Source organism: Aspergillus alliaceus (assembly GCF_009176365.1).
Source record: "Aspergillus alliaceus strain CBS 536.65 unplaced genomic scaffold BDW43scaffold_23, whole genome shotgun sequence".
Classification (NCBI taxonomy): Eukaryota; Fungi; Ascomycota; class Eurotiomycetes; order Eurotiales; family Aspergillaceae; genus Aspergillus; species Aspergillus alliaceus.
In genome coordinates, this window is record NW_022474706.1 from 243,099 (window position 1) to 266,141 (window position 23,043).

At 47.3% G+C, this 23,043-nt stretch overlaps 9 protein-coding genes across 9 annotated transcripts; 4 read left to right on the top strand and 5 right to left on the bottom strand.

Annotated features, from left to right (window-relative positions):
* Positions 1-547: 547 nt before the first annotated feature.
* BDW43DRAFT_311339 (uncharacterized protein) lies at positions 548-901 on the top strand (the record flags this gene model as incomplete). The annotated part of the gene is made up of 1 exon (XM_032047171.1): positions 548-901. One exon carries the CDS (start codon positions 548-550, stop codon positions 899-901), a length of 354 nt encoding a protein of 117 aa, XP_031900098.1.
* A 2,630-nt stretch (positions 902-3,531) lies between these two features.
* Positions 3,532-6,443, top strand: BDW43DRAFT_319774 (pyridoxal phosphate-dependent transferase; the record flags this gene model as incomplete). The annotated part of the gene is made up of 4 exons (XM_032048972.1): positions 3,532-3,757; positions 3,817-4,164; positions 4,213-4,880; positions 4,932-6,443. 4 exons carry the CDS (start codon positions 3,532-3,534, stop codon positions 6,441-6,443), a joined length of 2,754 nt encoding a protein of 917 aa, XP_031900099.1.
* A 290-nt stretch (positions 6,444-6,733) lies between these two features.
* BDW43DRAFT_300440 (glycoside hydrolase family 75 protein) lies at positions 6,734-7,568 on the bottom strand (the record flags this gene model as incomplete). The annotated part of the gene is made up of 3 exons (XM_032044897.1): positions 6,734-6,922; positions 7,044-7,387; positions 7,514-7,568. 3 exons carry the CDS (start codon positions 7,566-7,568, stop codon positions 6,734-6,736), a joined length of 588 nt encoding a protein of 195 aa, XP_031900100.1.
* Positions 7,569-8,315: 747 nt separating this feature from the next.
* On the bottom strand, positions 8,316-8,858 carry BDW43DRAFT_311342 (uncharacterized protein; the record flags this gene model as incomplete). The annotated part of the gene is made up of 1 exon (XM_032047172.1): positions 8,316-8,858. One exon carries the CDS (start codon positions 8,856-8,858, stop codon positions 8,316-8,318), a length of 543 nt encoding a protein of 180 aa, XP_031900101.1.
* Positions 8,859-11,114: 2,256 nt separating this feature from the next.
* Positions 11,115-13,339, top strand: BDW43DRAFT_319776 (Alpha/Beta hydrolase protein; the record flags this gene model as incomplete). Its single annotated transcript, XM_032048973.1, has 4 exons — positions 11,115-11,154; positions 11,379-11,458; positions 11,533-12,018; positions 12,071-13,339. The coding sequence occupies 4 exons, from the start codon at positions 11,115-11,117 to the stop codon at positions 13,115-13,117; spliced, it is 1,653 nt and encodes a 550-aa protein (XP_031900102.1). The 3' UTR covers positions 13,118-13,339.
* Positions 13,340-13,389: 50 nt separating this feature from the next.
* Positions 13,390-15,129, bottom strand: BDW43DRAFT_276816 (Zn(II)2Cys6 transcription factor domain-containing protein). The gene is made up of 2 exons (XM_032041998.1): positions 14,893-15,129; positions 13,390-14,833 (listed from the first exon to the last, which is right to left on the bottom strand). The coding sequence occupies exons 1-2, from the start codon at positions 14,989-14,991 to the stop codon at positions 13,562-13,564; spliced, it is 1,371 nt and encodes a 456-aa protein (XP_031900103.1). The 5' UTR covers positions 14,992-15,129; the 3' UTR covers positions 13,390-13,561.
* A 1,586-nt stretch (positions 15,130-16,715) lies between these two features.
* BDW43DRAFT_311345 (uncharacterized protein) lies at positions 16,716-17,159 on the bottom strand (the record flags this gene model as incomplete). Its single annotated transcript, XM_032047173.1, has 1 exon — positions 16,716-17,159. One exon carries the CDS (start codon positions 17,157-17,159, stop codon positions 16,716-16,718), a length of 444 nt encoding a protein of 147 aa, XP_031900104.1.
* Positions 17,160-18,336: 1,177 nt separating this feature from the next.
* Positions 18,337-20,786, bottom strand: BDW43DRAFT_319779 (bestrophin family protein; the record flags this gene model as incomplete). Its single annotated transcript, XM_032048974.1, has 6 exons — positions 20,311-20,786; positions 20,105-20,252; positions 19,945-20,029; positions 19,242-19,888; positions 18,913-19,192; positions 18,337-18,385 (listed from the first exon to the last, which is right to left on the bottom strand). The coding sequence occupies exons 1-6, from the start codon at positions 20,584-20,586 to the stop codon at positions 18,337-18,339; spliced, it is 1,485 nt and encodes a 494-aa protein (XP_031900105.1). The 5' UTR covers positions 20,587-20,786.
* Positions 20,787-22,252: 1,466 nt separating this feature from the next.
* Positions 22,253-22,886, top strand: BDW43DRAFT_276821 (uncharacterized protein; the record flags this gene model as incomplete). The annotated part of the gene is made up of 1 exon (XM_032041999.1): positions 22,253-22,886. The coding sequence occupies exon 1, from the start codon at positions 22,261-22,263 to the stop codon at positions 22,882-22,884; it is 624 nt and encodes a 207-aa protein (XP_031900106.1). The 5' UTR covers positions 22,253-22,260.
* Positions 22,887-23,043: the final 157 nt, after the last annotated feature.

Here is a 23,043-nt window from a genome sequence, read left to right on the forward strand (position 1 = left end):
TGAAGTGTGTGTCTTTCCAGTTCATGATTGCACTATTTTCTGCTCTAATGCACTTTTCTTACTGAAATGCACTATGTCATATCACCACGCGACTTAATGCTGATATGCCCCTTGCGGAGGCACATTCTTGCTGGATGTGGCGCCAAGCCCTCGGAAATAGCGGGTGCAAAATGGGGGAGCATTCTTGGAACTGAAATATGAATTCAATAAAACTTAGCCTAAAGTAAGATGGTAGTAAGAAGCTAGAGTGACATTAATGTATATATTGTATTTTCTTCTATTTAGGCCGTTTTGTAAGAGTGCTGCTTTAGATGAATATTTAATCTCTTGTCTTGTTTGCTTTTGTCAGCCGTATTTCGGGATAAATCATTGGTTGTACAAAGGCCTTAGCCTTGTAGACACGATGCTACCCCTCTATTTCCACCTCGTCAACCTGAGGGTTCAAATCTTTCCGCTGGATGGCTCCGAGCCATGGGGTTATCTTTCTCAGGAGACCAAAGTTAGCATATGTCACTAGTTTCGGCTTTAGTCATTGATTATCTATGACATGCAAGAATGGGCTTCAGACACAACGACTATAGTAGCATGGATCTATGCCCTGCCGCTGGAAATGACAGCAGCAAAGGTCATGCTGGATGAGGTTCATCCTTCACTACCCCAGCCAGAAACCGACCATAACGTCTACACACTTGGGAATGTTACCGGCCCCGATGTGGTGGTCTGTCGATCGACAACTTCTCTATGGAGGACGTTGGCAACTATTCCAGCCACCATCACGGAGGTCGACCAGATCAAGGCCTATCAGGTGTCCAGCCTAGATTATGAGCTTGGTTATCTTGGTGCCGAAGTGTACCGTAGTGGACAAACCTCTTCTAGTCTGTTGCGGTTATTAGCCAGTTGAGATTTACTAGGCCGGCCAACTCGGTTAAAAATGGGAGACATCGCTTAAGTTCATCCAGCCAGTTGGCTCGCAATTTTGCCAGCAGTCGACGGCGACTGTTGTTTGCTCTCTGCTAACAATGTGAGATGGAAACAGATAAACCAAGGCGCAATAATAAAGATGGCAGAAGAGAAAAGCATTGCATAGTCAAAGGAGCTTTGTCAGGGTCTGAACCAGGCCATTGCCGATTAGGGTATATGATCAAATTACAGGCATGGGCCATTGGGGCCATTGGCAAGTAAGCTGTCCGATTTGCCACTATCTTCCATCAAGCTTCTGACAGTCAGTTTCTCGAATTATGATACGCGGAATGGAGGCGTTGTTGGCAGATTGGCATCTGGATAGTGATGTTCCGGTTTGATGTTCATCTCGAGTCCCTTCTATATCTTTCGATGATCCACATACTTTAGATATCAGGCTTACTATTATATACAGCTGTTCATGTGGAGGTTGGTTAAACACAACAGACGACCTCATAAATACAAGCCAAAATGGTAGAATTATTGTTGTTGCCAAGTACTGGTGGAGGACTCGACAATGGATACACCATGATTTAACCCAAGTTCCGTATCTTGTAGCCGTTTCCTGTTTGAGATATTGCATTAGAGGGCAGGGCGACTTTATTTATAGGACTATGGATTGACTAACGATGGCACAGAGACCGATAAGTGGCAAGTACCACATACGAGCTCGGCCAGACGACATCGCGTTAATTGTATAAATAAACAGCGGTGCGCCATGACCTCGGAGAAAGCTTTCCCCGGCTAATTATTAAAGGGCTTGAATCCTTTCTAAAGGTTAGCCCTGCTCTATTCGGATCCTTCCTTGGAACTCAATCCTCGTGACCCCTCAGGGCATGTAGGTGAGCTTATTGTTACAGTTGGCTTGTCAAGAGTTCAACATCTTGATCTGCTGGTTTTACACTCGGTTAGACCATGTGTGTCTGATACAAGCATGCTAATGTATGATGGGCCTGATCGTTGCCTAAACAGTGGCCTTTGCGCGGAGCGCAGCATTCCATTGTCCATACCTTCGCTCAAGGCCATTGCATCTCGCTTCTTCCCCCGGCCGCTTGGGGATTATCCCACCAGTGAGCCTGCAAGGCCCTTGGCCACTAGTTCAATCTCGCAAGCCTCATCCTAGATAGAAATTACAGGTTTTGTAGGTACGAAGAGATTGTTGGATATTAACGGTTTTGTGATTTCCCGGCCTTTAAGTAAAGAGCCCAGGATAGTATTCGTAGCTTGCCTTGCCTAACTGCCGATAATGACGTGGCAGTCAGAAACTACCAACACCCATGCATAGCACTGTAGCGTGGATGGGCGAGTAGTGTACTCCGTACAGCGTAAACGATATCAACCATTTGGCGAAGATACCTGAGTGGCCAAGGGGGGCTTTTTGAGTTTGATAATTCAGAGGAACTTAGCTGAGGACGCCGAATATATCTACTTTATTGGATGCCCTCCTACGCTAGCTACACGCTCAGGCTAACTAGATCGCCCATGAAGCATTGCATTGGTGACTCCCTGCAGGACAGTGGGTCTGTATGGCAGTGGCTGTGGATGCCCCACCGCTGATTTTTGGGGAATGTGAGATCTTCCGTAGGTAATATTCTGCAATTGTAGATCTAAGATTGCTGATCTCCCCTCCCCAATTATGGTATACCCTCGATGTATGTTTGAGTCTACTTCAATGTATAAGAGGCAAGGAGTCTGGCACATATTCTGGATTACGATAGTAAAGGCAGACTGTACACTATATTTCCGGGTTCCGATAATAATTAACATACTGCTACCCATTCTAAACAAGTGGGGAACTAACATACCCAGCCCCAGTCATGGTGCACATCGGACCATCCTGGCGGCCTGAAGATGATGATAGATCAAGTCCGAGATTGAGCATGCATATATGCCCCTCAACACGTCACTGCTCGGAGTGTGAATGGATTGCACACGAGCCGTCGACTCTTATTCCACTCCCTTTCAGCTCTGAACCATGGCCGATCATTCCCCTGTGAGGTAGGCGGGGTAGCTGTACAGCTGGAGAGGACGGCTCCCTCCGGGGCGGAATCTCGAGTGTAGCATAGGGAGATAATGGTATAAATATGGTAGCTTGGACGCAGGCATTTTCGGACAGACAGCAGCTCTATCTCACCTGGATACCAAGAGGAGAAGCATCACACAATAAACAACGGCACTATGAGCGGCAATTCAAGGCCAAAGATCAGTAACCATGATATCATCAGCTCCTACTTCATTGGACCTAAGTCCGAGAATATGTCCGACTTCAAAAAGAATATTTTAGCCATCCTGGAGGCGGTTGTGCAGACTCGCAAAGACTACAGCCAACCCGGTGATAACGTATGACCGTTCTTCCATTTTTCCTTGCCTTTTCTTTTCATCTTTCTCAAACTGTAGTGTACATGGATAAACTAACCTGAATAGGAGAAATTTATCTCTGACGATGCGCGAGAAAATTTCAAGCCGATCAGTGATAACTTCCACGAGGCTGTCAAGGAGGCTGCTAAACTTTTGGGCGAGCACTCAATCCCTTTCTGGCATCCCCGCTATCAGGGCCACATGTGTACGGACATGGCGATGCCTGGTCTACTAGGTTATTTCATGACTATGATCTATAACCCGAACAATGTGGCCGTTGAAGCAAGTCCATTCACCACAGTTGTTGAGCTAAAAGCAGGAAAGCAACTGTGCGAAATGTTTGGTTATAATATCGATGAGAAAGCTAAGGGCCTGCCTCTCTCATGGGGTCACATTACCTGTGATGGGACCGTGGCCAATCTTGAATCCATTTGGGTTGGTAAGCAAGCCCTTCTTCAATAATAATCGTTGGCATTCGCCTTACTTACTCATCTGCAGCCCGCAATCTTAAATTTTATCCCCTCACCCTATATCAGGCTATGAAAGAGGGACCTCTTGGCTTCATAGCCGACACCTTCCAGGTGACCACCTGTGTTGGAGAAGAGAAGCTATTCAAAGACCTAGGCGTCTGGGAACTGCTCAACCTTCGATCTGACGCCATCCTGGGAATGGGAGACGCTCTATATAAACAGTTTGGTGTCACTTCCAAGTTCCTGGAGGAAGCCTTGAGGCCATTCACCATCCAAACGACTGGCAAGGACGTGCTGGAACGTGAGTTTCGTATCACGAAGCCCGCCAAGTATTTCCTTGCCCAAACACGGCATTACTCGTGGCCCAAAGGCGGTGGTGCGTATTTTCCTCTTTCATTCGAACATCAGTTGCTAACTTAGATAGCAATTGCTGGCATTGGGTCCGCCAACATGCAGGGCGTGGAGCTCGACATGGAGGGTCGCATTTCTCTTGACGCCCTAGAGCGAGAGCTTAATCGCTGCCTCGAAGAGCGTCAGGCCGTGTATGCAGTAGTGGCTGTCATTGGGACAACGGAAGAAGGTGGGGTTGATCGACTGCATGAAATCCTGGCCATGCGTCGGCGATTCCAGGACAGGGGACTATCGTTCTTGGTACATGCCGACGCAGCCTGGGGTGGGTACTTTGCCAGCATGATTCCCCGGTCCATGATGGACGCGAGAAAGCCCAGCGAGGCCGGGGATGGAGATAAAGCAGTGGATAAGGTCCCTTCGCTGCCTTTGAGAGGGGACACCCTGACAGATATGATTGCACTCAAGGAGGCCGATACCATCACGGTCGATCCTCACAAGGCGGGCTACATCCCCTATCCCGCTGGAAGTTTGTGTTATCGGGATGGTCGCATGCGGTTTTTGGTCACTTGGACCAGCCCATATCTGACGCAGGGGTCCTTGGAGAATATTGGTGTGTATGGTGTTGAGGGCAGCAAGCCCGGTGCCGCAGCCATGGCGGCTTGGATGTCCAACCAGACAATCGGCCTAAATCCGACCGGATATGGTCGTCTTTTGGGAGAGGCAGCCTTTACCAGTGCGCGGGTAAGACCTCCATCTATGTATACTTTAGACTATATTTTCTGACTTTTCCAGCTCTCGGCCTGGTACGCCGCCATGCACGTCGGCCAACCGCCCGACGACAACGGCAACCGGCGCTATATTATCATACCCTTCAACCTGTTGCCAATCGAGAAGAAGGGCTACGGCAGCTTGGACGATGTGGTTGAGGCGCGTCGCAGGGAAATATTCGAGACAGTGCTCGACAAGAACAATGCCGAAATCAGTGCAGATACGACTTCCATGGAATGGCTGCGGGATGTTGGCTCAGACCTTAATATCAACGCCTTCGCGATCAACTGGTATCGGTCGGATGGCACGCTCAATACGGAATTGGAAGAAGCAAATTACCTGATGAAGCGGGTGGTGAATCGATTGTCCATTACCACAACCACTGGGGATCCCCATAAGGTACCGCTATTCCTGACTTCAACGCAATTCGAGCCAGCTTTGTACGGCCAATGTGCCCAGAATTTCATGCGGCGTCTTGGACTGGATGCCTGCGCTCAGGATCTCTGGGTCCTGCGCAACGTTGTGATGAGCCCCTTCCCCACAGACAAAGACTTCATCCAGACACTTATGTATACACTTCAGCAAGTGATTATTGAAGAAGTAGAGGAATGTCGCAAGCGAAACAGTCTAGACAAGAAGGAAGTCGTGTTCCTTCTCCGGGGAACCGATATAGTCTTCCTGGATTTCCAGACGAGTTTCCACCGCGCTACTCAACGCCAGCAGATCATTCTAGGCGCCGATCTAGAAGACAAGACAAAAGAGGACTACAAGAAGCTGAAGAGAGAGTACCCTATGCATGACATTGCGTTCAGGTCCAAGGACCCCCAGCATTTAGAGGAGTTGATCAAGCGTATCTCAAAGGGAGAGGTGCCTGAAATAGAGGGCGAGATCGGGGTCCGCGAGGGTGAAGACTTTATCGGCGGCACTATTAAATGCAGTGTACAGATGGTCCGGATTATTAAAAGTAGTCCTTTGAACTCCGCTAATCGCGACGACCACTACCCACGACACTTTATGCCTTTCTATTTGTACGGCTCTCCGGATCAGTATCATATTTCGCATATGCTGCTGCAGGCACCTAACGTGAACTTGTCTGCCTGTGACGTCAAATTCAGCAAGGCGCTGTCCAAGACAGTGCATGCTTACCTGGAGAAATCCAAAGGTTTGATCCTCACTTTAACCGGGTACCGCGAGGAAACGATGCATCCATTCCCACAGAAGAACGACGATTCTGTCCTTACGAGTGATGACTTCTTCTTCCGCTCGGGGCAAAAGTTCAAGGTCAAGGTGTACGAGGATCCCAATGGGAACTGTTCCGAAGGTCCGGGATTAATTGACAACCTTGGTACCCCTATTGGACGAGGAGAGATGACGTTGGGCGACGACGTACATGTCGATGTGGAGCTTCTGAATCAGGATCCGCTAGTAAAGCAAGAACAGGTTGTTGAGTGGGATAAGGAATTGGACAAGATTAAAGATGTTTTGAATGCTGGGCGAGAGCTGGTGTCTGGTACGGCGCCAACAATTAATAATTGAGAGTTAGGTAAGGCGAACGGTCAATCGAATTCATCTTAAGGCATCTCAATCTGTCGTGTGCTATCCTAGGTCTCGTAAGAGATGGTTAAGTTTAATCCCAAGAAACGCTTTAGTACAACGTATGGGATATTGTTTAGCTCAATAATTACTATCAACAATGGACGAGCAGTATCATTTGGCTAATGTTTACGTACACACTACACACGACTTCTACTAGACACTCGAAAACCCATACATAGTGTACAGTAGCGGGTCAGCTACCCGTTCGTGCAAATCCCATACTCAACAGCCTAAGCCTTGAGACCAGCAACCAGCTTGTCGCAGATCGACTTGATGCTGTCCTCGAAGTCCTCGGTCTTCTTGGCCTTCCAGTCAGCATTCTTTCCAGGTACGGCATCCTTGCCAGTGTATCCGATATAGAGGACATCGTTGTCATTGTGGCCATGATCACCATCAGGCTTCTCCTCGCGGAAGCAAAGCTCCGCCATAGAAAGGAAGCTTCACCGATGGAAGTGCCACCATTAGTGTCACCCTAATTACCATAATGTCGAATAGTTCGAATTAGCTGGCAGTATCGCCTGGGTAACATAATATACGTACCAGCTTGCTATTGCATTCAACAGCCATAACACTGAACGGCTCCATTCCTTGATCTTGAGGCTTGAACTTGGGCGAGTGATCCTCGTTTCCAAATACAATATAGGAATGAAGATTGGCATCGAGGTCGGAAATACCGAACTTCTTCATGTCATCCTGGAAAGTGGTCACACCCTGACCGGAGGGATCATTGGAGCTCTTCCCTGCAGAGTCGCTGGCTCCATCGCAGTCGACATCCATGTTAGTGTACTGGCTGCCCTTGGCCGAGGAGTGTATGAAGATCGCTCCCTTGATATCACCACAATATTCAAAGGACCTGCCATCACTGTGGTCACCGTTGGTAAGGCCTTTTGAAGTACATTATACTTGCTGGTGAAGTCCATATTCCAAATCGGGATATTTCTTCTTTCTTTTGACTCTCATCGTTTCAGGGTAAAAGCGTGCGACAGCGCGCGTCTTCCAGTGTTTATTACTGTCTGTCTGCTTTTGTGGAACACTGCTATTCAGCATGTATATGTCTATTTCCATTCTTTTCTTCTATTTGCTTTGACTTGCACTGCTAGTCTATACACTTGTGCTACATACTTCCTTTAACTCTTCTTTTTATTGATAAGTCAGTATATCTCACTATACCGCTACTGCTTTCGATGCACTTACTATATATATTATATAATCTTACTATAAGAATGATCTCCAGACTGTCCGGGACCGTGGCTTTAACTAGGACAATAACAAGTCTCTGATGACCGGTTCTGTCCCCACAGACTTAAACAGTGAATGCCAGAACCTTAACAAGCGCCTCTTGAATGCCTTGCTCAATATCATGTCCGACCAATCGGCCGACATCCACTCAACATGTACACCTGGAGGGACTGCCAGCACATCCCGACGCTCTCTTACACAATCCGCGGCCAGGCAACACCCATAGATCCCTGGAACGATCCTACTTACATTACTGCCGCATTCCCTACTCTGTTTCCACGTGGTATTGGAGGCTATCTTGACAACCGCCCGTTTACGGTTTCCGTGGCATCTTTCGCCGAGTGGGGATATATTGTATGCAAACAGCCTATTATGGGATGATCCGTATGGGTTGCCGCATGTGGAGGACCCTTTGACCCAGATGGCAGTCAACTAAGCGCAGTGGACTTTGAGTCGATAATACTGCACGACGGGAAGATGGTTGACACCAGGTATATTCGCATGACCACTCAATTCTATCCCGATTCAGCAGCCAGCTCTAGTCAAGGCAACCCATATTTGGTCAACTATGGGCTACGTGGCAGCGGACTGATTAAATCTATCCACAAACCTGATAACCTTGCCACCCGTGCTACTCTTCTCAAACCCCTCAGGCCCATCGACAAAGACAAGTCGAAAAAGATATCGGTTCTCAGGAAACACCCAAAAGAAGAATTCTTCTCTGGGCATAATATGGCAGGCATCAACTGCGCGCAGAATCCGCACCTCCAACGTCCCCTGCGGCGAGGAGTCGAGACGATCAAGGATAAGCTGCCACTGCAGAACCCCCAACCGCGCGCTCTGCATCAGGTCGCTGACGTTCTGAAAGTCGAAATACTCGCCGAACCACTCGAAGCTGAATCGCCGATCGCGGCCTCGGAGACGGAGGACACGAAAGTGCTGCAGTTCGGACTCAGGGATGCTGCTCCCGCACGCGTTCTCGGGCAGCGGGTGTAGTGACCCAATGTCGCCTGTGATGTACCACACGAGAGGGTTGCGCCAGCGCCTGCAACGACGTCTAGACGATGATGCCCTGTTCCCCAGCTGGGACTTGGTTCGCGCACGGTTGCGAGTCATCGTTTAAAACAGACGGATGGAGGATCTCAATCGTCATGGAACGGGAGTCGTAGACAAAATCTCGCGTGCCCCCGCTGGCATTTTCCCCCGTAAGTTCTGGATTGCTAATCGCAAACCCGCCTGCCTCGGCACTGCCCAGGACGGAAAGAATTCTAACAGGCCCCAAGGCCGCGATAATGTGGCTCTCCTGGGCTTCTGCCAGCGTGTCAGAGGTATAGGTCACCTTGGTCAGCCGGATCGCTTAGCTCTGCTCGGGAGGAAGCATCGAGACGTGGTGGATGGACTTGGACAATCTGGCTGCTGTCGCCGGTCTACACGTTTACATGGTAATGGGCAAGGAGTTGTGCAACTTCGGCGGGTGCCTAACACTTATAAAGAACTTTATCAGCAGCTTGCTTTTTCTTTCTCTCTAGAACTAATCGCTGTTTCCCTTTCTTAGCCTGCTATTAACAAAGCCGATCTTGCTCTTTTGAAGCTTTTGTGAGCTCTACTTCTTGCTCTTTCACTGCATAAAGCTCACGCGCTTGCTGTATTTTCTCGTTAGATAAAGCTGTTTTAAGGCTAGTATTCTCCAGTTTTAGCAGGGTATTCTCTGTAGCAAGCTGATGTATTGTAGAAGAAAGCTTTTTTGCATTTTTATTATAGTAATTGGCAACCGCAGCTCTAATCATTTGCTGGATAAAACGCTAGTTATCACTACTAATAACTGATTTAGAGGAGAGATAAGAACTGCTAGATGTTAGCCATTAGTCTTCAGGACACAGGAATTATTGCAGAATAGCTTCCGGATTAAATAGCTATATACCAGTACTTCTGAAGCCAGATTAGATATTTTTAAATATTAAAGCCTTCTGCAATACTGGCCAAAATATTCTGAAGAAGTCCTGCTTTGTAGTACTGCAGAGGCCTTGAAATTAATATAGAAATTACTTTAGTTTATCTGAATAGGCTTTAGCAAGCGGGAAGAAGATACTGACATCAAATGGCTGTAGAGAATATATTAAATAAAATAGATAAGTTATTATATTAATTCTATTTACTTTATAGAAATCTAAAAACTTTATTATAATATAGGATCTATAGCTATCAAAGAATAAAAGTCTCTAACTCTACTTTATCTTTAGCTTTGTTTCTCAGTTAAAAACTTAAAAATAGTAGTAAGCTATCAATACCTAAGCTTATTATTTGTCTGTCCAGATTCTAAAGAGATAAAGAAGTAATTATAGAGCTTTTTATTAAAATTTTAAAGCTAGGAATCCTGGATTTTGCCAGAGAATACTTAATAGATCAGATCAGGCACTATAGCTGTTCTATCAGCGTAAACATATATAATTATTATTATCTATTCTTGATTACTATCTTGCAAGCGTTATAGAGAACCGTTCCTCTTATATTTTGCTTTAGAAAAGATCCTGCGGCCTTTAGATAGTATTCCAATAAGAAATTTCTTCTTATCCCTGTTATAGATATTCTGCGGTTCTATATTATATTTATCCATTTTAGCAGCTGAATATTTAAAGTATAAAGAGTATTTATATGCTGAATCTACTTATTTTCTTGTTCAATTGATTGCTCCAGTATATCGCGAGATAATATCATTTTGATAGCGCTCTAAGAAGCGCGCTGGTCACTGTTTTCCTGGCCTTTTTTCCACAGATTTCTTTAGCAAAGTTCCGAAGCATCTCATGTATAGGATACAGGCCTCTCTGTAACTACTTATTCATATATTTTATAAGCATCTTGGACTGCGTGTTGTTAAGTAATTGCTGGCTTTCATCTCTGATATCTCTTGGCACCTGTTTTCCTTGATGACGTCTAGCAAGCGTGGACCAATCAACGCCAAACTGTTTCGCAATTCTAGTATATGTAAATGGTTCTGATAATGAAGCGATTGCTACCAGCGCTTCGTCAATCAGAGCCATATTGACTGAGATATGTGGTGTTGAAGTTGTTGAGTTGAACAGTCGTCGAGCAAAATACCGGGTGTTGGTTGGTGGCGGGCGTTGGGCGGTGACCCACGTTATAGGAGCTATTCCGTATGAGGTAGTCCGCACTCGTAACACTGTTCAAGACTTTTGGTGGAGCTAGGGCTTGCTTTTCTTTGGCTTACTAGGTTTCGAAAGCCCCACGTTCCCCGTACCTATAAACTTGGTACATCATTCTTATTACCTTAATTTCCACGTTGTTAACGACCCCCTACATCGCAAATCAGAGATTTTTAACCCTAAATAACGAAGGAATATGATGAATGTGGCAATGACAAACATAACTAAGACATTTTTAGTAAATCGCTCTCGTATTCCTAGGGGATTGTACCTATTCTACCCTGTGGATCTTTGCCTGTATAGCACATATCGTTAGCCTTGATATATTAGGCGAAAGGTGTTGTCCCAGGGATAGTAAAGAATATATATTCGGGATGGACCTGCGACACCAGCCTGATAACTACCTTTATTCTTTATTTCATTTAGCATCTACCTAAGATGGTTAAACTTCTATGCGTGACTGCTCTACTGGCAGCCGTGTTTCGCGTCACCGAAGCAAATTCCCTGCCAATCGTTGACCTAGGATACGAAGTGCACCAGGCAAGCTCATTCTCTGTAAGTATTCATCATAGAGAAATGACCTGGTCCATTGCAGTGATTAGAGCCTAGTATATTGACCTAGTCTTCAGAATGAACACGGCTGGTACAACTTCAGCAACATTCGATATGCTGCTCCCCCTCTTGGCGACCTTCGCTTTCGACCACCCGTACCACCCTCGACAAACCGGTCCGAAATCCAGACCGGGAATGTGGGCAGGGTCTGTCCTCAGGCGGCTATGCCCCAGTGGGCTACTACGGCTTCTGCCTTTATCGTAAAGACGTTATATGGATCCACACTGAACGCCAGTGATTCGAAGTTTTCCATTATCGACGGGGCGAGAGTCCACGACGGTCGAATCACTGAGGATTGTCTGTTCCTAGATGTCGTTGTCCCCAAGAAGATATACGAAAGAAGAAGACAAAACCATACCCAAACAGCTCTAGCTCCAGTTCTTGTCAATATTTACGGGGGCGGATATGTTATGGGGGAAAAAACCTCCATCGATCCGTCTGGGCTTATGAAGCGCAGCATGCAAGAGGATGACGGATTTATTTGGGTTTCTTTCAATTACCGGGTGAGTCAGGGCTTTGTTAAGTTATTCCCCAGTTGACTGATTTATTCTGCAGGTTGGAGCATTTGGATGGCTTGCCCATGATGCCACCACGGAACGTGGAGTTGCCAATGCCGGCCTGCATGACCAACGTCTTGCGCTTGAATGGGTTAATAGAAATATCCATTTGTTTGGTGGTGATGCAAACCAGGTCACCGTTATCGGACAGTCTGCCGGTGGCGGATCCATTATCCATCAGATAGTTGCGTACGGTGGCAGCGTGCCAGGAAACTTTCAGAAAGCAATTGTTCAGAGTCCTGGACTATCACTTACCACGGAAGAACAACAAAATGAGACTGCCAAACAATTCCTGCAGATACTAAACGTCACCTCCATCGAAGAAGCCCGCCAACTGCCCACCGAGAGACTCATCGCAGCGAATTCGTACCAGATCACGAATCTTTCTACCTATGGTTCTTTCTCCTACGGGCCTGTTACCGATGGTACCTTTGCACCGGACGTCCCCGCTCACCTCCTCGCAAAGGGCCAGTTCAACAAGAATGTTCGATTGATCGTAGGGCATAATGCGGACGAGGGCTTGTTCGTCACATCCCCCGAGACAAGCAACGGCAGCGTTCTGACCACACTTGTCGGCGAAGCCTTTCCGAACTTTGGCTCCGATCTCACCTCCCATATTACGAGCAACCTCTATCCCCAAATATACAACGGGTCCTACAGCTACAAAAGCCCTGTGCGGAGAGCGGACCTACTGTTTTCTGAAGCATACTTTACTTGCAGCACTAATGCTCTTAGCAGAGCCCTGCCAAACCAGACCTATCCTTACCTATTCAGTGTCTACCCGGCGCTTCACAGTTCAGACTCTTCCTACGTTTGGTATGATGGGTCAAGCTCTGCAGTTGGGAACGCAACAATCGCATACATGATGCAGGACCACATCAGCAGTTTCATCAGAAATGGAACTCCTGTTTCTACCATTGGGCCACCCTTTAGATCATGGAGTGTCAGCCGTTCCGTGCTGGATATTGACACATCTGGTGTCTCCGAGATGATGGATCCCACTGACAATGAGCGCTGTCGTTTCTGGCAGCAAGCCCCATACTAGGTGACAGCAAGCAAACTGTCACGGTTCTGTCCTCGTTCTTCTTAAAGGGACTGACGTGTTCTTCTGTCGAATACGCATGGATTTATGCAGAAAAGCTCTAATAGCTCCCTTCTATTGATCTTAACTGTATGCACAGCCCCATGCTTGTCTCACTATTACTTTCGTTTTACTTAACATTCCTTTTGTCACTTTTCATATTGATTTAGATTTGGTATTTGTATCTTCATGAACTGACTCCTGTCACCTTATCTAATCAATTATTGGTGCAAGAAGTTCGCTTGTCTGTCGTAATTCAGAAACTGAAATGTGATAGGAGTGCCCGTGGGTGCTTCAAAATGTAGGGGACGAAAAGACAAAACAAGAAAAGATAAAATATTTACAAAAAAAAAAGGGGGGGGGGTTGTTTAGGAAGAAATGAGAGTATAAGACGCCAGCAGGTGTCGGCTAATTGGAAGCAGTGTAGGCAGCTCCCTCGATTGCTGCTGCTGGCCACTGAATCCAGGGTCTATGCCCTTCATCGAGACACTGGTAGATCCCAGTCATGATATGCTTCGGCCATCCATCGATAAACCAATAGCCAGAAATATCCTTTAGTAATACCACAAAGAACGCAAACAACACCAGGGAGAGGGGTCGTTGCTCCTGGAGATCGGTAACAAAAATCTTTGGAAGACGGTAAAGCCAACCGAAGATGAACGGGACCCGCTCTCCCTTAGATAGATCTCGCATGTGGTTTCTTACCGATTGGAAGGTCGAGACTAGATCCTCATAGACTTTCAAATACGTCCCATATCGAAAATCAGAGTGCTCCAGCTCATTGAACACTGCCTGACGAATCTGGTTCAAGGGTATCAGAAAATCCGCCCTGCTGGTATTACTATCCTGGACAAGCAGTGATGGGGGAGCAACTGCTTCGGCGCCTGCGGTTTCGGCGCCTGCACTAGTACGTGACTCTGGAGTGGGTGACATTTTGATTGACATTTGGTCCGTCGTCTCCATAATCGATCGAACGCCGTGTAGGAGTGTCAGCCACTCTGCTTGACCACTACTGCTGAATGTGAGATAGTCTCCTGACTGCGGACCTCTAGCTAGTGCGCAGAAACACATGAATGAAGAAGCCGCATAGACAGCATGGCAGGTGCCAGCGTTTAAACTAGTCACAGAAGATACCAATTGGCCAATGGCGACAGTATAGTGCCACTGAGCTCGCTCTGAATAAGTTGCTGTGTCGGTAGTTTTCTGCGTACGTGCGAGGTGAAACCCACTAAAGGCCAGGAGAAGACGCAGCACGTAATTAAAAGAAAACCCCAGTCGTGGGAGCTGGGTCTGCAACAGCTGCCGACCTGCTTCATTCTCCGCCAGGGTCAATGAGGTAGATGACATGTAAGTATGGAATAGCTCCATATCTAACGCAGAGAACTCAAATGGGCGGTTGGCCAAGGCCGACAACGGCACCTGCTCTAAATTTTGGGCTGCTTGACTAGGAATGTTCGGTTTTGAGGACTCGCATCGTCGAGTATGCTTCCTTTTTGGCGGTTTGAAGCCAGTCTGAAACGAGGAGATATATGTATACCCTCCACCCGGTGTTAACCGCTGGTCATCTTCTTTCGATGGGGTTAGTGAGGACAAATTTCTGTCGGCCGAATCCCCTACTTCAAAATCGCAGTCAGTCGAGTGGCGCATGCACGGCCCGCAAGAAGGTTTGACTTCGTCACACTTCGCGTTCATGATTAGCACACGGAAAATGAAATCATTAATTGATATCCGAAGCTTACCTTAATCCTCCGCCGCTTGCAATTGCCACACCCCAGACGCGATTTCTGGTGGGACTTCCGGGAAAGTTTTCCTCTGTAGGTATTTGTCCTAGACGCCATTGCTTACGTGCTAGCCAAAGGACGTGTGGAGCGGGTCTGACGCCCATCAGACATTGACTGAGTCTGCAGATAATTCTGACCCGTATGGCTGAGGTGCTGCGAACGCCAAGGAAAGAGTTTGGCTGCAGCCCTTTAGGGCGCGCCGGCGCTGGGTTTGAGATTTACAGGGCTGGTGGATGCCGGATTTTCCCCGAACCTTTGCCGAGAGTTAAAGAGAATTTTCCGACTTTGGAAGACCCAAGTTTTGCAAGCATAATTATGAAGAGCTTCCGGTATAATTGGGGTGGATAACCCCTAAAATTTTTCATTTACGTGAAATAGAGGAAAAGAAAAGAATAGTGAGTGCTTATAGACACAGAATATGTATGTATCGGTTGGCCACTAGGCTTCTCTCATCATATTTCTTTAAATTGCTCTAGCCCTGATATTTCCTTGTCTTCTTTTCATATATCTTTTTATATAATATACCTTTATACTCAACAAGGGTGTGAAAACCTGCATTTAGCTTCTTCTATGCACATTTGGTGTGACATACTTCGTTGTCTATGGAAACCTGTGAGTGGCAAGCCTTTGATTGGCAAGTCTGCAGTAGAAAATATACCTGCTATAGTAGCCTTAAAGTTCAAACGGATATGAATACTTAATCGTGTTAGTAGGTATGACCGCGACGTTATTAGCCCCAGACATTATAGGTAGCTTGTTTACTTATCCCGGAAGTGGTTTTCGAACAAGCATCTCCACAGACGATGAGCCTATACTACCGAGAAAGGTACGCGCTGGGTACCTCTGATTGTTGGCGAAGTGAATTTAAGTTTCATCTAATATTAGAAGGGCATTTTCACAACCGCTCGAGTCTTCAAGGTGCGGACTATTTGTGAGATAGCAGTCTAGAGCCGGCCAGCAACAGCCGGACATTGACTAGCATTGCTGTAATCACATAGCACAGGCACCTAGACACTACCTGAACGTGTCTTCGCTGCCATATCAGAAGCCTTGGTCTGGTTCTTCGGACATGACTACAGGTTTCCTGATCTCTGTGTCGCAAGTTGGTAGCAAGAGGCTTAACATGGATGAGTTGAAAAAAGAAGAGACCATGCCATAGCAGCAGGAGTGCAAGATACATTCAGTAAATTGACTTTCTTAACCTATGATACATTTAAAGGTTTGCCTAAATACCAGCAGGCCGCAAGGAGCCTATTGTGCCCGCGTTGACTTTGCTCTATGTTATCGAGTCTTGGCTCACATAGAAGAGGGCAGAAAAGCTGCTCATTTTTAGGCCGCAATACTAGCTTCTATTTCCCCCTGCTTTTTCGAGAGCTACAAGCATCTCTCCCCATTTGTGAGCAGCATAGGTTTGCGCGCTAGAAACACTCACAGCTCGACGGCCCCGCTTGAAAATATCCGTTTCGTACTCCAAGACCGCGTCCGCAGGGGACATTTGTTGACATGGCACACGCTTCATTGCAGCGACAAATGCAGCCGTGTCCTTGACTGCATTGTTCGCACCTTGTTCAAGATCTTTAGACAGTAAAACATCTGCTGTTAGTATGGGTTATTCGGGTGGACGAGCGGGTTCTTTTTCAGTTAAAAGGAACAGCATGTAGCGTACGAAATGCCATTCCATGAGCTGCATCACCGCCCAGAGTCAATCCGCCTGCATGGTTATTCCAGGGTTTCGGGATCCGGTGTCGTAGAAGATCATGAATATTGATAGTATCTGGCAATTATTCAGCCGCACTGCGGTGCGGCTGAATAATTGCCATTTCTTTGAACTTTTGCAGGCGCTTTTCAGGGCTTACCTCCTCGTCTTCATCCGAAATGCGCCATGTTGACAGGAGTTGGAATATCCAACTTTCGGGTTTCTCTGAGTCTGCAATATCGAACATATTCAATCGATAGTACATTCCTTTAGGATGAATGCTAATGTCGGCCACCGGATGTATCTTGCTGCGAATATAGAGAGCTTGCTCCGCAGTGTAAGTGGTAGTCACATTGACCATGTTGACCGGCAGAGGTTCCCAGTCGGCCAAATTTGCAGGCTCCAGAGCAGCACGGCGAACCCGAGACGAATTCCCATCCGTTCCGATCACAATTGTTCCCGCCGCTTGACTGTCGTCTTCAAACACGGCCGTTACACTGTTCCCCACGAAATCCGCATGTGAGAACATTTTGCCCTAGTACACATCGATGGCTTCGGACAAAAGAGCCTTCAGCCGACCGACGTTGTACTCCCGGACGCCAGGGAAGGCTAACGTGCAGTATCGTTCCCCGGTCGAGCCATTGCGCAATGCAATCTCCTCATGGCCGTTCATTGCTTCTGCGTCCTGCGTGCGGTCTACCTGACCTTCAACAAGGCGGTTCTTCAGGTGCTCAGGGAGTAAATCATACCAGTATTGAGCCGCTCAGTGCAACGTTACTCCCCAGTTACGGTCTCTGTCACGGCGTGCCTTCTCATAGACACTGCATGATATGCCGCTCTAAGCAGCTCTTCGTTAGTCAAGTGACATACTTCATTAAGATGGATATTGAAGATCAGATTGTTGTATGTGCCTTTTTGAGCCCTTGAGCAGTAAGAAGGCCGGTCAGCCCTGTGTAAGGTCCAATGATTAGTGTGTTTGGGCACTCCCTCTTGATATAGAGGAAGAAGTAGTAAGTTACCTGCACTAATAATGAGAACTTGCATCGTATGTCACAACTATATAAGGGACTCCAATGAGGCACTTGCTCCTGATTTTTAGCCAAGTCCGCTGGATCGAAGGTCCTGATGGTGCACCAGCGTCTAGCACCGTAGAACCCCTTCCCCGCGGCCTTACTGGATGTATTCCATTCCTATCTTACTCTGATAGCACCGCCTCACGGGTCTCCGCATCAAGCTGTCCCGCCATCATCGGTAGTGCTGGCAGGAGACAGCTCGGGTACTTATCTAGCCCTAGGGCTACTGCAGGTTTTACTGCGGCTGATACGAAAAAACACCTCTATCACGTTCCACGGCCAGACTATTACACCGGCGGTACAGGCGGGGGCAGCACTGGTGAGTGCTGTGACGGAACTGGTGAACGTGTTCCACTCCTTTGAGCGCAATGCATTCTATGACATCTTCCCAGTGCCGATCGAAAACTTCCATACCTGGAGAAGAGCTTCCCGACTTGCCCAGCCCGCGCGAACATCTACTGCGAAGCAGGCATGCTGGCGCATCCCCTAGCCAGTCCAGCTGCGTCAGAAGTCTGGACTGGAGTGTGCCCGATATGGATCGCATCGGGCCAGGAGCAAATCATTGCGCCTCCAAGTTTGTTATCCAGACTGCCCACGCGCAAGGACGTTGTTTCCAAGGTATGGGCATGGTATTTATTTCTGTTTTCCCAAATTATGAAATTCTGAGGTGCGGTGCGGTGGTCTTGCACGAAGTGTGTGCAGAAGGGCCCAATGTTTGTCGTTTGGTGCGATGGCTTGCGAGGGTTTGTGTTTGCGATAAGCATACCTTATATGTGAGGATCACCAGTAAGAAGCGCAATATACTACAATTATTAGGTCTAATATCTAAACAATGAAGTGGAAGATTTCAGGCGGCTCTCGAAGCAAGATTTGCCCGTCAACTGGGGATGGATTAAGTATTGGATATCGCAATGATATCATGGCTATCTAGAACAAAAGAAAAGATAAAATATGGTAGCGAGTGACTGGTGATGACTTTGGGGGGGAATTGCAACGGATAAGGGGCTATTAAAAGTGAAAGGACAAGAAACCGAGAGAACGCAGTGACAGAAATTTCGAAGTTTGCCTAGACGAAAAACAAATAAACAGCCAATCTGACATCGATTTTAGATGCCTTACAGCGCATTGCTCCGTTTGACTTAAGGGTACAGGGTCTGCTCACTGCTCATACCTACACTCATACTCCCAGCACAGGCGGAGAGAGGTGACGTGTTAGCGACGACCTTTGCCCTAAGCGCAGATCTGATTTCCTTAACACTGTGCCCCTTCCACTCTGGATATCCTGCTGTACTCAATGGGTACAGTACGAGGTTATCATCGTGCGAAGCAAAGTCCGCAACGTTGGGAGGTGGCATCGCGGTAATGAGGTCCAGCTCTACGGCAATATGCCGGCAATATGTGTCAAGGGGTAGGTCGTTAACGTCGTGGCCGAAAGGGTTTTCAATTTCACGACCGATCGCAGCAAGACCAAGGATGATGTATGCAGCGGCTAATTCTCGTTGTCAGAATCTATACACTTGGCAGGTGGGCATATTTACCAATTGAGCTTGGGATTGTCACCCATGAGAGTGTATCGTATAGTTGGAATGGCAGTACCAGAATATAGATCCAGGTGATTTGGGCAATGGAGATAGTATATGCTGTCGGGAGAGGAGTGTCAAGGACGCGCTCGGTTCCTGTAATGATTTCATTGAGTATGGCTAGGCCATTAACCGCCTGTGTTTGATGCACGTTGAAGCTCAAGGTTCCATTCGCCATGCACTGATCGATATACGCCGATAGATGATTAAGTATTTCTAACGGGAGATGTCCCAATGGCTTTTTTGAACGCTTGATGTACTTCCTTGGATCAGATTCTGCCATCGAAAGAGACAGATATTCACCAAGTGATTTCCACAGAGACTTTTTGGGAGATATGGCATGCGGATCATGTGCGTCCTTGGCGAAGGTATCAAGATGGCCCACTAGAGCACCAAGATCATCGTACGCGATGTCGGGTTCGAAGCGCAACTTATGTTTGAGTGCAATGGCAAACGCAACGATTAGGTTCATAGCTGTTAATTTCTCCAAGAGGTCTTCCTTGCCTAACTCGCCCTCTCTTTCGGTGGTATTGACCCAGATTGTTCGGGCAAGATTCCGAGATGTTTGTTGCAGCAGAGACCAGTATTTCCGACCATCTGCCCATCTATACGGTTTAGCTATGGCTCTGCAGTGTCGAGAAGGAAGAGATAGGTGACACACCTCTCGTAAGCTGTTGAGCTTTGGAAGGACAGAGCCAAGCCGACAACAGTACCCGTAACAGTAAGCAAGATATTGTCAATGCCAACTAGTTGCGAGTCAGTCAATATCCCGCAGACCTTGTACCCCATCTTTGTCTTTGCCGGTACTGGCAGGTACTCACGATCGTATACAAATCTACACACTATTGTAACCACAGTCGACCACACGGCGACAAGAATAAGAGGAACAATCAACTTGGGCAGCACACTGCCATGCATTCGAAAGAAAATCGGCCATTTTGTATGCTTTTCCAAGTCACGGGGCCCATGCTAAGATAAAAACACGTTAAACTGTTATCTTCTTAGGAGCGCTAGATCAATGACATACGAAATATCGAAGCAGATCGCTGGTATTGCGTCGTTTTGGTGCGAATTGGGTATCTCCAGGGTTTACGAGGCTTGCAAGAAATGTTTGCCGCGGTGGGAAACAGCGGGCAGGGGACGGTTGTCGTGGCTGTGAAACGTGCTCTGGTTTGTAGTGAACGTGTGGGACAGCTCTAGGACAAGTCGTCGGTTGTACGGGCTCGGGTTCGCCTCCACTTGGCGTTGTCATACGTGCAGCAGGTGCTGCAGGTTGACATTCAACAGGAGGTGTACGCACCATCCAGGCGCGAGTGCGCGAATAGAGGGGAGGTAGTACCGAGGGAGCTGGCTGATAGGCTAGAGTAAATGGACTTGGAGTCTCGCTATTCTCCTTTTTGGTCTTTTTCTAAACCCCTATATGAGTGACTTTAACAGACGGCGCTCTAAAAAAAACGAGTGACTGAGCAAGATTTGCAAATGAATGACAGCCTAATAATAGGTGAAAGCGATGGGATGAGTGGCCAAGTGACGGGAAAGAAGTCCAAGTCCCACTTCATCTAGGGCATGGGCGCGGAATTTTATATCTGAGGACTGGGCCTAAACCAATGGCCTGGATTTCGACCTCGACGCCATCCTCCAGAAGCGTAATTTTACTTAGTGGCACATACTGTGACTCAATTCGGTAGTGTATAGGTAGCTAAGCAATACAAAATCTTCACTGGTTACTTGTTGGACTAACTCCAACAAAGTGGAACTAATGCTTGCAGCATCGGGACATAGGGCACGTATTAGCCAATTGACTGCCGGAATCCGCACGGGATATTCAAGAATCCAGACCTATTTTGGACTTTCAACGGTGGAGCGGCGGCCGTTGTGGATGTGACTGACGGCTGATGCGCCAAGGCCCTTGTTAGGATCTCCAAGCCGATCAACCTGATATGGTTAGATTGATGTATACCATGAAGCCGATCTGTTTCACATTCCCTCATCCTCCAACGACACAGGAGCGCGATAGCCCAGACTCCACATCCAAAGCGTCTCCTGGACCCAAGTGGAAAGTAACCTATACTGAGGCATTGCATGTTAGTCAAGAGAACCAATGTCAGGAAGTTGCTGACACAATGGTCCTGGTGTCCCAAGAGAAGAAAAGGCTTAGCTCCACTAGGTCCTATAACAAGACAGCATTGTCAGTTTAAGTTTGCAGGAAGTCCGAGACATTGACCTTGGAGGATACAGTAGCGTATGTCGCTCTCAGAATCGGGTCCCAGGATGCCTTAGCCCTAAATGCAATCTTTGAGAACATTTCCGCAGCTTAATACTTACTCCACTTAACATAATGCCGGTTCCTCCCCTACTATGCGCTGCGCAGCATTCGAATAGATCACATCACGTATGTCCCCTACTTTCATCCCTTGCATCTAATACGGCAGCCACCGGAAACCAATCCCTGTCTAAATCTTGTTAGTGTCTCGCAACCCAGCACTGGGGTCTATTTCTTTTCGTGAGTATTCGGTGTCGCGCTCCTAGCTTTGATGCCTTAGCTACCGGCCAACATGAATGCGCCCGAAGAAGATCGGTTGAGCATAACTGGGAATACAACTGCGCGCAGCTGAGGAGTGTGTTGCCCTTTTGCCCTCCACCGATGACAGTACGATTCACCCCTGTTTTGCGCCCAAGGGACAGAGGACTAGGCAGCAGCTTTACACTAGCTGAATACGGGTGCTCTGAAGGCCGCATCTCGTAAGTATATTGATAAGAATCTAGCAGCTGAGTGAGTGCGCTAGTTGATGCAAAGTGCATTAGGCGTCTATTCTGGCACACATTCTGCAACGCTCGTATTCAATGACCCCCCATCCAACGATATCTCCAGTCTATCAACTACCATAAACGAGACATTGGCTCGTGAGTCAAACAACAAAACGGTAATATTCCTGTTCAGCCTCCCAGCTTTTACTAGCGGACTGTTCCTGATGGTATGGTAGATATTGGGCTTTCGACGTCAATACTGGACTGGATTAGGTGCCTCCAGATGCCCGAACGCTACCTGTTATCGCAGGAGGAAATTGCGCTCAGTGCACATACTGATTTGCTTTGCTTCCTGGAACAACGGCATCGTGAGATACGTCCGCAGGGTTTTCTCATACTCGCGATACCAATTTCTAGTGAACTGAAAACAAGAGCCGAACTCGTATCACTGAAAGGCTGTCTCGAAGGATTGGCCCATGAGTGTGTTATTTCAAGCGAAGTGGCAAGTCGATTTCAATCTGGTGCATACCTAAGAAGTTGGGAGGAAGTTTGTCTTGCACTATGGCAGGTCACGGACAAATGGGCAATCGAAAGCCAATATGTGAAGGATACTGCGGATCCGGCCTACTTGGGCTTTCTAGAGGCCGCCGCTGTCCTCAAAGAGAATTATGGAATCGTCGTCGGTAGGTTAGCTAAGAGCATGTATGAAGTATTCCTGGCAATGACTGGCGAGTGTCTCATGGAGGTTGTTGATACATTCCCATTGGCAGGCCTGAGAGCCAATTATTGGGAAACAGTGTTTGGGCCGCGTGCGGGAATCTATAGAAACCCGACTATTGAAAATGTATATTGAAGACCCGTTTTGGATATACATTCATGTATCTGAGATTCGAGATCGTGAGAGAAGTCTATTTGGCTGCTTATTTAAGCTTTATTTTGATTTTATATAATCCTTATGTGATCTTTATCTAATAAAACTCTAAACTACATTGGACTTGGTTTTGTCTAGTGA

What these genes read in the sequence shown, in the direction of transcription:
- BDW43DRAFT_276816 (XM_032041998.1), bottom strand. Translation starts at nt 14,991, where the DNA reads ATGGCGTCTAGGACAAATACCTACAGAGGAAAACTTTCCCGGAAGTCC. An exon ending in GCAAGCGGCGGAGGATTAAG is followed by an intron (nt 14,834 to 14,892) that starts GTAAGCTTCGGA and finishes ATGAACGCGAAG; the next exon opens with TGTGACGAAGTCAAACCTTC.